The sequence below is a fragment of the Tubulanus polymorphus genome, chromosome 1 (genome assembly GCF_964204645.1).
Source record: "Tubulanus polymorphus chromosome 1, tnTubPoly1.2, whole genome shotgun sequence".
NCBI classification, from domain to species: Eukaryota; Metazoa; Nemertea; class Palaeonemertea; order Tubulaniformes; family Tubulanidae; genus Tubulanus; species Tubulanus polymorphus.
In genome coordinates this window covers 21946651-21958960 of record NC_134025.1, presented here as the reverse complement: position 1 = coordinate 21958960, position 12310 = coordinate 21946651, and the positions used below count along the sequence as shown (strand labels likewise).

At 36.9% G+C, this 12310-nt stretch overlaps 1 protein-coding gene across 2 annotated transcripts; it reads left to right on the top strand.

The window, feature by feature from the left end:
* The first annotated feature begins 610 nt into the window (after nt 1-610).
* Nucleotides 611-11046, top strand: LOC141910060 (sodium- and chloride-dependent glycine transporter 2-like). 2 transcript variants are annotated; one of them, XM_074800781.1, is made up of 14 exons: nt 611-651; nt 3566-3772; nt 5971-6102; nt 6500-6806; nt 7269-7401; nt 7485-7619; nt 7714-7817; nt 7925-8049; nt 8143-8255; nt 8356-8487; nt 8656-8755; nt 9015-9115; nt 9654-9821; nt 9894-11046. In XM_074800781.1, exons 2-14 carry the CDS (start codon nt 3613-3615, stop codon nt 10020-10022), a joined length of 1839 nt encoding a protein of 612 aa, XP_074656882.1. In that variant the 5' UTR covers nt 611-651; nt 3566-3612; the 3' UTR covers nt 10023-11046. The 2 variants fall into 2 exon arrangements, with proteins under 2 accessions (XP_074656882.1, XP_074656875.1); XM_074800774.1 differs by lacking the exon at nt 611-651 and having other exon boundaries at nt 3516-3772.
* The last annotated feature ends 1264 nt before the right edge of the window (nt 11047-12310 follow it).

The window sequence follows — 12310 nt, the reverse complement described above, 5'->3', positions numbered from 1 at the left end:
CAAGGGGCGGCCAAGAATAAAAGAATTATATTTGTTGATATCATTATGCACTATGCCATAGCGTGCAATAAACTTGCATCGATCAGCTTTACAAAGCCGAATGATTATCTATTACTAGTTGCCATGACTTACTCGCTTTTCGGGTCAATTCTACAATTCAATTCAATTCAATCATCCCGATTAGATTCATGAACTCACGGTCTAACTCACGGTTTATACAGTTGAGGATTGTGACGCGAAAGGCCCAAGGACAAGATTTCTTTGATAACGGGTAATTTATCTTTTTGGCAAACCCTCTTATTTCCAGTTTGTCAACATAGTCGTTTTCACAAGATAAATATTGTCATGACCTAGCGTACACCATAATATACGCATGTTCGTAACTGAATGTGCGGTGTCGCTAGCCAGCGTTTTCGCAAATGTGGAAAACTTCGTTCTGGAGTTTATCCGTTGAAAGGCAAGTCTACAAAATAAGTAAAAAGAAGATTGATGTTGAAAATTTTACATTTTTTTGTTTTCTTATAGCTTGTTCATCTTTATCATTATCATTATTATCATTACTATGTATTTATCACATCAGGAAACAATTCGTACGTACGTAACCAGTCTGCGTGGAATAATACAACAGCGCAACTCGGTGACTAAAACAAGGTACGTAAAGGTATTTATTGGTGATTGAAATTCTTAATATCCACGTTCTATTCAGAAAATTGTAAGAAAATCCTGTTTCCGTTATCTAACCGCAGAGAGCCCAGGCCCGTATCGGGTAGCGATAGTTAAGCGAGTTGATGAATAAAAAACAAGTCTATTCCGGAGACGGTGTATGTGGCTAGTAGACAGAATGTTGCCACATTAATATGTTAATTAATGTTAGTGCCTAGAATGTTATAATTTATTTCCTCGTAAACGAAGAATATGTGTCTAGTTCCCTAATTCAACTGACAAAAACCAGGAAATACAATACCGATATTTAATGCTTTTATTCAAAATTATTTGGGGCATGGGGCTATGAGTTCCATCGAAATGCACATTGATTCTCCAACCAGGCTACGGGCCTGAGAGAAAACGCAGTAGCAAGTCGGTGAGACGCAGCAAGACGACCAGGTCGATCCAGGCTTCAACTTTGGTCGATTCGCAACAATTGGGAAAATGATAAAGCTTATATAGCAAAATATAAAACCGAATCACAATTATTTCCACAAGTGTACACACAAAACAGTTACGTGCTAGCGCAATAGGCTTTACTCGACTGCGCTTAAAGAATAAGCGTGTTGAATTGATAATGATTTTTTAATCGCCCATGGGGCCTGTTGCACAGTCAAGGCTTAGGTTTAGTAACGTCAATTACAAGACGTGCACATGTTTAATACGAGGCAATCTTTGTTCTTTTGCAAAAAAATTATAAGAATAGCCTTGTAATCTAACGCCATATACAAATGGTATAATATAACGATGATATAATGATAACTAATTCACTAGATTACATTTCTATTTTGCTCTACAATCCTACATCTCAACGACATCTTCCAAACGTCCTTTAACTAGGTTACAGTTTTTATTATTTTTTGCTGTTATCATGTGATACGTATTCGAAGTCTACGACCGTCTCCCAAAACCTTATCTATACATATATTCGTTTTAAAAGGCTATATATATATATATATATATATAGCCTTTATATAAACTATAATTATATAACTTCGATAAGATACCATTTTCAAAGATCGAAGCCATTCTGAACACTCGCCAACCACTCGCGTATGGGAAGGGAGTTAAATCAAGGTTCAAGTTCAATTGACGAGTGACGAAATTCGACAATTTCTAAGGAGAAGTTAGTTTGACGAATTGACGAAATTGAAGAAATCGTATTTTGGGTTTTTTTAAGGCACTACAGGGTCCTGGGGGCCTATAACGATATAAGATGTGTGATTTAAATAATCAGTGACCGGGCACGGGCCCGATGGTGAAATGACTACCAATAACAAAGGTTACGGCAAATTCGATAGAATCAAAACATATAAAGGCGTCCGTTGACTTCAAATCCGTTCGTCAGTCATTCACAACGATATCAAAATGCTTGCGGGTGATTTTATTTCGTCACAACGTTTAAACAAATTTTGTCAATTTCGTCAATTTTTTTCGTCAATTCGTCAAGCTGCATTGACGAATTGACATATTATATGAACTGTAAGCAACTCCCCCCGTTAATGGACGTTTCGAATGATACCATATCAGAAAACTAACTTGAAAGTTTATCGACAGCCCTAAAAATAGCACATAGTGCTCAATATTGTCGACAACAGAACATATAATACAAATTATATCTCATGTTATGGATCAATTAAATTGGAATATATCGATAATTGAATTGAATTGGCCGGCAACCAGTCTAGCCCCGGTATAATGATGACGTGTGCCTCTCAAAAATAATTGAAATTTATAAAAAATGAAATAAGAGTCATGAAATATATTTGATTACAAAAATAAAAGCCAGGATTCATAATTGCAATGGTTATTTTGAAACGCTAATATTGATGACGTTGTGCACGTCGACTCGCACAGAACCCCTTAAATAAAGTATAGGTATCAATGTATATAAACGTTATTGTAACGGTTTTTACAGCGTCAAAAAATGGTGTAGGTCTACTATGACAAATTTTTGAATTAGTTTAAAACAATATGTATTCATTCTCATTATATAATAGTGCTTAATACGAAATCATCCTATTCTTCTTTATTTTTTACATTTTACTCCGAGAGAGTAACTAATAAAATGATTTCATATTATAGTGCTCAATACGAAATTGTCCTATTGATTTTTCTTTTTAATATTCGACGAGCGAACTAATAAGATAATTTTGCTTAATCTTTTAACCGTCAGTCCTCAAAAGATGGAAACTTTTTTTAGAGAAATATCCACCGTTTTTTTTAGTCATGTTGAAAAATATTGAACAAATATTCGAAATTAACAAAGAATTCTTTTCTCCTTTCAAACACGGAGTTGAATCTAAACCATAAACAAACTAATCAATTATCTACCTTCAGTTACTCGCACACAAAGTAAAATCCAAAAAGATAACATCTAAAGCAATGAAAAAATCAAGGATAATGTCCTAAGTATACCTCGGAGAAAAAAGTAAAAAATAATGAAATAATGATAATGTTCCCAGGACACTTTAAATCTATTTTTGTATCTCAACATATCATAACATAACAATCGCATCATTACTATTATCGCTGTAATTAGGGATCTATCATAAGACTGGTATATTTTTTGCTGTTTGAGATATTGTCTTGTACTACAAATATTATAAAATCTATTGAATGATTTCAACCCTTTATTAATGTACATGAATGTACACGTATCAAATATAAAGCCGTCGATGATCGATGTCATTTTCAAACGTAGCAAATACATAGGCTACAGCTGTCAAACAATAAGCGAGGTCGAAGTGGATTCAACAAGTTCACATTATGTTTGAAACGCGCACTAGTCTATCCCTCCTATACAAAAGAAAGCAGGCGTGGAGTGCTCATGCCGGTTGTCGCGCTTATTTTTATCCAGTTTCCAGAGGTTGTACCGCGAACGCGGAATTATAGGTTGTGAAAAAAATGTCGAAAGGTAAAAGCGAACCCGCCGAGGATGTTGTCAAGCCGACCGAGCGGGGTTACTGGGGAAGAGACATCGAATTTATGCTATCATGTATTGGATACGCAGTTGGACTTGGAAACATATGGCGATTTCCGTACCTATGTATGAGAAACGGAGGAGGTGAGTAAATTATGGAATGCATCTTATTCTACGTATTATTTTGATTAATACTGCTGTAAAATGTGTGGTTTACGAGAACAAGTTCAGTTATAGAATTTAGAGTTCGGGTAGCCATTGATTCTAATCGTTTAGAGTTCACCGAGAGATCAACACGATGATGGAGGTTTAAATGAATCGCGCATCAATTGGGTCACTGGCACTATAACGTTTTACGTGTACCAATCCTGTACGTGAACTTTAGCGATATCTAGCCATATTCCTGTCCTGTATAACGAATGGATTATCACGGGTGTCAATGATTAATAATTTCTACTATCACAGCCCCGGCGGTATCATCCTTTATTTTCGTTAACTTCCGCAACACTACTTTCGAAACGTAGTACGGCGATGTCGACTTTCAAATACATATCTACCCTTGACTTTATTTCTGAATGATATCTTTCGTTGATGTTTTGAAACCAAAATACAGAAATGAACATAAAGCATAAAGGCAGTGGCCCGACACTAGGCAAATTACTTCGACCAAGTTTGACACATTTAGGCGAACTCGGAGCGAAGGCTTATTCGCACGATTCAGTATGTATACGTTTTCGCCGAATATATTCAGCAGAGGTATATGAGATCTTGGAGGGTGAGACCGTGACTCTCATGGTGAGACACACCGGCCCAGACGATGATATCATGTTTGATTTGTGCCAGTCGATTTTTCCTCTAGAAAATTCGCATTGCGTCCCTTATGCACACACTATCCCAGGGTGGATTTACGGAGGAGGAGGTGGTCCAAGTGACCTTCTTTCAATTAAGGTGTATTATAAAAAATACAGAAGTGGTATTTGCTTGTGCTGAATGATGAATATACAATGGTATTGTGATCACGGTATTGGTATTGGTACAATAATGAATTCCAAAACATTCTTTCGTCGAGGGGAGACCCCATCGAACACCCCTCGCAGTCGGGCTTTCGTCGATTGCTGAAATTCACGTCGCCGAATACACTCTTTGAAAAACACTATGGTGCTGGCATCAAATCTTCTGACAAAAATGGTCAAATTTTCCGACAAAATCTATGCGTGCGCCAACAGCGCTATCAGCTCGGCTCTGAATATCGCTCACTGCGGGGGATTTTTCAGTCGCACTAAATCGCCGGGGTGAAATATTCGCAACGTGTTTACATTGAGACTACTTTGAAATACATTCAGAATACAATCATCACCGGGTGTTATTAAAACCATACAGGCAAACCTTGGAGTACTCCAAGGGCAAACCAAGCCAACAGCGCCTGATTTTCTTGTATATTCTTTTAATTTCTCTTCTTTCCTGCAGCTCACAACTTTCAGATCTTAACCACAGAGCTTGTTACGGCTCACTCTAACGTACTTTTACGCTCTCGCTTCCGCTTATCTCTTCCGCTTACAATATCTCCTCTAATCATACAAATACCATACTGTCATATACCGATTGATGTTGATATTCGCCTTTGATGCTTGGCAAAATTGCTATTGAAATTTCTACCATCTAAACTAAATAATATCAACTGGATATCCAGTCGTGTGTTGTAAAGAAGATGATTACAGAAAATTGATTTACCATGGCAGAATCTTCATAAAATGATTGAAAAAAGATTAAAAAAATATGAAGTTATATCAACCCCAAAGCAGGATGAGATGTAAATGTTTTAATGTATCTATACTATATATACGTCTATACTTTAAAGGGGAAACTCGTTTTTCATAACCAGTTTAGTACGAAATCTATTCATTGTTTGGTCATAAACGTTGGTATTTACACAGAGGAATATATTCTCATGGTAAAGATGAATCTTATTTGGATCAAGGGTCTAAGTTCCACCAGAGATTTAAATCCCCAAAATCCCGGTAGATCCCAGAAGTTGGCGTGTACATATTTGCGTGTCCTGTGATATCTATTACTGCAGTGTTATGTGGAACATTCTGGTCAGGCTTCCGGGAAGGAACATCGCTTGATGGGATTTATTAGGCTGACACACTAAAGGAGCCTCGCATAATTTTCCACCCCATCTAAGATGGGTGTTTTTGCTAGTGTATAATGTCACGTTCTGTGCATCAATACAATGATCACGCATCAAAAACCAAATCCGGTACATTCGAAGCCCACAGACGATCATTGCCGCCACTTTTACGACCTTTCCAGAAGTTGCAATTGAATGCTTATCTTTTTAGGCGCGTTCCTGATTCCGTATTTCATATTCATGATCATCGCTGGCATTCCACTCTGTTTAATGGAGATTGCATTGGGTCAGTACTCAAGTGAAAGTGCAGCGACTGTGTTCAAGATATGTCCGCTACTTTCGGGTAAGTATTTTTATGAATCTAGATAACTATGTAAATTGGTTGGAGGTTTTTTGGAGGACACATCACGGTTATTTGGTGGGGTGTTCCATGTTGACGTGAGAATTTTTTGGTGCTAAATAACTGTAGGAAAGTTTTTAGCATAGTTTAAAATGTTAATAATTACAAGGAGGCATTAAATTCATTAAAAGAAAATCATAACAAAATGAAGTACAAACATCAGCCATTTTAGAAGACATCTAATTAGAGCGAGGAAAGGTTCATGACCTATTTTTCTGATTACTGTAACGCTGATCTATTTATGTCTCCCCATCAACCAATCGTTTAGGAAATAAAATGCTGGGAATCAATGTAATAGGCGAAGAAATTAGAAAATATAGTCGTTTATTCTCCATTTTAGGTATCGGCTTTGCTATCCTGCTGGTAAACTTCATCATTATGACATATTACAATACGATCATTGCCTGGGTACTGTACTATTTGGTATCCGCGTTCAGAAGTTGGGAGCCGCTGTGGTCCAAATGTGACAACGAATGGAATACCGAAAATTGCCGACTGCCCGGAGTCTCAGCAGCCCTGAATCAATCGGTTTTTACAAATAACTCATCTGAATCTAACTCCACGGAACAATATGTTTTCAACAGCTTATCTAACACTTCAAACATATCTTACGCTAAAACTTACTCTGCCGGAGAAGAATTCTGGAAGTAAGTAGCGCAACAAATAACTAAATGCTACATTTTATTAGGATGCAAGGACATCGTAATTCTCATAACCAGAGCTTTTTCTTTTAAATCTATATCTAATTTCAACGTTAGATATTGTAGCCTTTAAAAATTGATGCCATATATAAATCCCATGCCTTGGAATATCAAGTTAGTTTTTTACACTGTTCAATCATAGAACTATAACGGGATAGTTACAGTTCTATGGTTCAATAGACAATGGCTTGGTGTTTTTGAATGTGAGTTCATTTCGATTGTGTAGGGTCAAGTACTACGTATGGAACCGACTACCGTACTGCAGTCAGATTCCTCACACGAGTTCACGACAACCGACCGTAATACCGGAAATTCAAAATGGCGAGGGATTTCATTTTTTGATTATAGTGATCATATACACGAAATGTAATTTGACAAAACGATTTATTTCTTAACGACTGCTTACAGATTTCACGTTTTGGATATGAGCGATGGTGTCGACAATTTAGGAGGATTGCGATGGCAATTGGCGCTATGTTTATTAGCCGCTTGGGCAATCGTCTTTCTCTGCGTTATAAGAGGGTTCAAATCTTCCGGAAAGGTTAGTTGAATATTAGATTACAAAGTATGTAGCGTGAAGAAACGCCGGTAAATCTATAAGAAATTGCTTACAACTCGTTTCAGGTTGTGTACGTGACTGCAACTGTCCCGTACATATTTTTGACCATAATTCTCATCAGAGGATTGACACTACCCGGTGCTCATGAAGGTGTTATGTTTTTCATATCGCCAGACTGGAACAAACTCAGGTCGTTCAAGGTATACCAGATACTCTTTTTCCGACCGAAAGCGATTTTGATAACGTTTTCTGTCTTTTAATGATTCAAAATTGTGTCGATTTTTCATCATACAGATCTGGTCTGAAGCGTGTTTGCAGATTTTCTACTCATTAGGGCCTGGTTGGGGATCGCTGATAACGATGGCGAGCTACAACAGATTTTCTCACAACTGTTACAGGTGCGCAGGCATTATCTTGATTTTATCGGATGTTTTTTTCACGATTCGTCGGTATCAATACTGTATACTAATATTGTATGCATACTTTATTTCTGTCCATCTCCCAGGGACGCTGTCGTCTTCCCTATTGTCAACTGCTGCACCAGCTTTTTTGCCGGTTTTGTTATCTTTTCTATCATTGGTCACATCGCTCACGAAGGAAATGTTTCTGTGAGCGAAGCTGTAACCTCAGGTACAACCTCAGATTCATATCGAATAAGTCGCTTGTGGTAATATTTTAATTCCTTGCTCAGTTTTTGACTAACTCTTTATTAAAACTATTAAGGTCCTGGCCTTGCTTTCGTGGCCTACCCAGAAGCCTTATCAAAAATACCAGGAGCAGCGATTTGGTCTGTATTATTCTTTTTCATGCTGCTGACAATGGGTCTCGACAGTCAGGTAAGGAGAATCTTTTAAAACTATTCTATATGTGAGAGCATCCGTGTTTAAAAAAAAAATCATGAATATGGCATTAAATTGTGTGGATAATACATTTCAGTTTATCTACGTTGAAACAGTTGTGAGCGGAATAGTTGACCGGTTTCCAGAAACCCTCAGACGCAAAAGGCTGTTAGTCTTGACTGCTGTTATAATTTGTGGATTTACAGTCGGCCTTTTGTTTGTATCACAGGTAAGAATTCTGTAGAATGAGTCGTCTGAGCGTTAATTTTCTGACACGAGAAGAGATCACAAGAAGCTAATTATAAACAACTCCATACTGTATAAATGTTCTGACATGAGTAGAGATCGTTAAGAAATTCACAAGAAGCTAGCTAATTGTAAACTCTTTATATTACAGGCTGGAGTTTACTGGTTCCAGATCGTTGATTGGTACGGCTGTACCTACACAGTTCTCATTATAGCTATATTGGAATGTGTGGTAGTCTGCTGCATATATGGTAAATAGATATCCACTGTCATGTGACATAACCAGCAATTAGGGACTGTGGGAAACTAAGTACACACACACGCAAAACTGTAATGATGACATCCCTATAAGCAATTTTTTCTCAAAATTCAAACGGTAGATCTTTGCAGTTTATTATATCGCTTGTGGCTGTTAGACTAATAAGACATCTTCTCAATTTTTCTCTCCACAATCATGTCATTCCATTGAGTTAAAGATTGGGACTTCGGTCCGTTGTTTCATAATTTCAGGTGTAAATAGATTCTACCAAGATATCGAATTGATGATAGGGAAGCAACCGTTCGTTTTATGGAAAGTTTGTTGGTGCTTTTTTACGCCATTTGTTTTGTCGGTAAGTAGGCCTGATTGTAACGATACGAAAATCCAAAATATAGGCTCCTTCACTGTAAAAAAAAAACTGGAAAAGAAATAAGAAGTTTATCCCGAATTAGCAACTCTGAATAAACTATCACTTGTATGTGATACAATAAGTTTATTCCGAGTTACTGACTGGAATAAACATCAACCGGTTGTTATAAATATGTGCCCAGGACGCTTCCGTAGGTATATACATGTACGTAATCAATAATTGGCATATGCTAACTTGATTATTTATGCTAAACATCTATATGTAAATCACATCACATCATAATGGTCTACTAATCACTCGTTCAGCCCGACGAATACAAATTATCGTTCATTCTGATCGGACACGAGATGCGGGTCGTGTGGTTTTCGTTTTGCCAAAAGGTCTTGTTATAGTCCGATTATACTTCGACTTTCAATAGAGATGGGCATATTCAAACGGCTTTTTCGAGCTGATTATCTTAAATCTCATCATGTCTTCGTTCTCGTTCATAGTTGAATAAAGATTTTTTGATGCGTTTCAGATGTTTCTTATTTTTGCGCTCGTCAAAAGCGTCGCACCGACGTATGGAGATTACACATATCCAGTTTGGGCTTTAGCATTTGGTTGGACGCTAGCCGGCGTGACCATTTTACCGATTCCCGGTATACTTATAGAAAAACTTATCACAGGCAAAGGCAGTTTTATGAAGGTAAATATTGAAGTGTTCGACGATAATCATCGTAATAAGAACTTTCCATCTGAACTGACTTTCGGCTTTCAGAGGATTCAAACTGCGTGCAAGCCCGACCCGTCATGGGGACCAAAAGTTAGCAGCCAAATAAAAGCAACACAACAGAACTATCCTTTGATGGAGCCAGAAAAGGTGGAGAAACAGAATTTTATTGCCTAGATAGTTACTGCTGTAGTACATTGTGTTTAACATATATTCAGAATTAGAAATCATTCAAAAATAGTATATATTTCTTAAAATTACAAATGTTGTAATATCTTGTTTATAATTGGAAAAAAAAATTTGCATAGTTTAACATGTATGTATTTTGTAAAAAGCATGACATTTCATTTCGTTCCAATATGTCAAAAGAAATAGAAAGGCAATCGCCTTTCGTTCTCGAATCGTCGTACGTGTGGTCAAAATTTAAAAGAGTGAGATTATAATTCGTTTTCACGATTTAAAATGTCGTCAACCAAAACTTAAGAAACTACATTTATTATTTTGCATTAGCGTTGGTGACCATCAGTTGGATTTGTTCGGTTGGAACAAACAGGTGGACAAATGTAGCAGTTTCGATTACAATGTATTACGAAGGCGTCTGTCCACAATTAATTCGAATCAGCTTTTCAGCTACTGGACTCTGCTTTGCATTTCACCATATGTCTAAAACGCGGGATCATTCGTTGAAACGAAAAGATTCTTGTTCTATGCTTTAATCGTATGTTATGTGAGAAAATGCTAGGAAAGTAAAGTAAAACTAGAAATCTTGAATATTGACGCCTCGAACAATAACAAATTATATTGCTCAGTATTGTCGACGATAAATGATATTGTATAAATTATAGGATATCAAGGATCAAAAAGTTTGTTTTGAATTTTGAAGATTATTGATTTAAATTGGCCGGCAACCAGTCTAGCCTCGATATTTTGATGGCGTAGTGCACATCCTACCAAAATAATTATCAAAATTTATCAAATATGAAATAAGAGTAATAAAATATATCAAATCAGAAAATGAATGCCGAAATTCATCGACTCACGCAGAGCCCTTAGATAACGCATTTGAATAAAAACGTTATTGTAACGGTTTTTACGGCGTCAAAAATTCACTTCAAGTCATTTCATTGCCATTTCTTAATCATGAACGGATCTCGATATTTTTACGCATATGAATAACTGGATTTTATCAAAATAAATACACTTGTATCAAAAAGAAAATGTCTACTTTGTGGGAGTTCATTTTGGATAGATTGCTTCAAAGCCGCTTATATAGCGGACATACCGACTAAACTAGAAAAACATTTCTTTACTAGTGGAATGTATATTTACCATATACAACTTAGTCGAGTCGTAAATAGACCTGAGCTTGGCCTATAGTGAAGCCGAGTGAGCGACCCGACCGGAGCTGACTAAACTGCCCCTGTCACGTCACAGATCTACCCAGAACGAAAGAAGTTCTATGACAGAACGTGGTAATGACGTCACTGACAAGATCACCAGAGAATCATCACCGTGTTACGTGTCTTATGAGAAGATTGATTTGTCGAGGAGACGTGTTGACCTGGGGTAGAATAAATTATTGACCAATAGTACATTATAAGTGAACTATAGGTTTTTTGAAGTACGGGCCTTCACTTACTTAGTAGCTTCATCGCTCATTCGCCCGATGAAGCTACTATTGGTAGCTCGCGCTTTGAATATACTAGTTAACTTATTAAGTATTATCCGCCTCGTTGTATTTATTCATCGATTCCCATTAAAGATGATCCCCAAACTGCTTCTAGATTCAATTAAGTGATTTGGTGACTTCATAACGACAACCAGTAGAGAGACAATATATAAATTTCTTTCTTGAAAATCATTGTTGCAATGTATGTAAAATGAGTAATTAGCGTCCAACTGATCATCAATTTCTTACCGGTACTGTGTTTCACCATGGAACTTAAAAAGATTCATTTGTGAGTAATTTTGTTAATTTCCTGAATATGGACCTACGTATGTTCAACACTCGTTCAATTTGTATAGAGTCCAGGGTTGTACTAAAAACAATTTCAAAAATGCAAACTCTTCGACAAAGCTGTTTTCATTATGGTAAAAAAGCCGTCCTCTGTTTTTATTTTTTTTAGCTCAGAAAGTAACATTGGTGCCAGAAGTTGCTAGCATTTAGAACCTTTTTTAGCCATGTTAGAACTGTTAACAAGAATACTTGATTTGACAAGTGATACCTGAAAACTGGTTCTTAGCGCTTGCTTGGTAAAAGTGAGCACCGATATACGTATATAAAAAGGAGGACCCGAGGGTAGAACTCGAAAGACGAAAAATGCAAGTTAGCGAGTCTGAAGATGTTAAGGGCAAAAAAGTGTCCTCGGATGTAACGACGAAAACAACGAACGATTCCATAATCACTATAACACTATAGTTTTCCTTAGAGAATTTCACCATCGTTAAAGACCGTACCGGAAATG

Bases quoted from the DNA above. Each gene is read 5' to 3' on its own strand.
- LOC141910060 (XM_074800781.1), top strand. From the start codon at position 3,613: ATGTCGAAAGGTAAAAGCGAACCCGCCGAGGATGTTGTCAAGCCGACC. The intron at 6,807-7,268 runs GTAAGTAGCGCA...GACTGCTTACAG, and splicing joins GCCGGAGAAGAATTCTGGAA to ATTTCACGTTTTGGATATGA. The intron at 9,822-9,893 runs GTAAATATTGAA...TTCGGCTTTCAG, and splicing joins GCAAAGGCAGTTTTATGAAG to AGGATTCAAACTGCGTGCAA.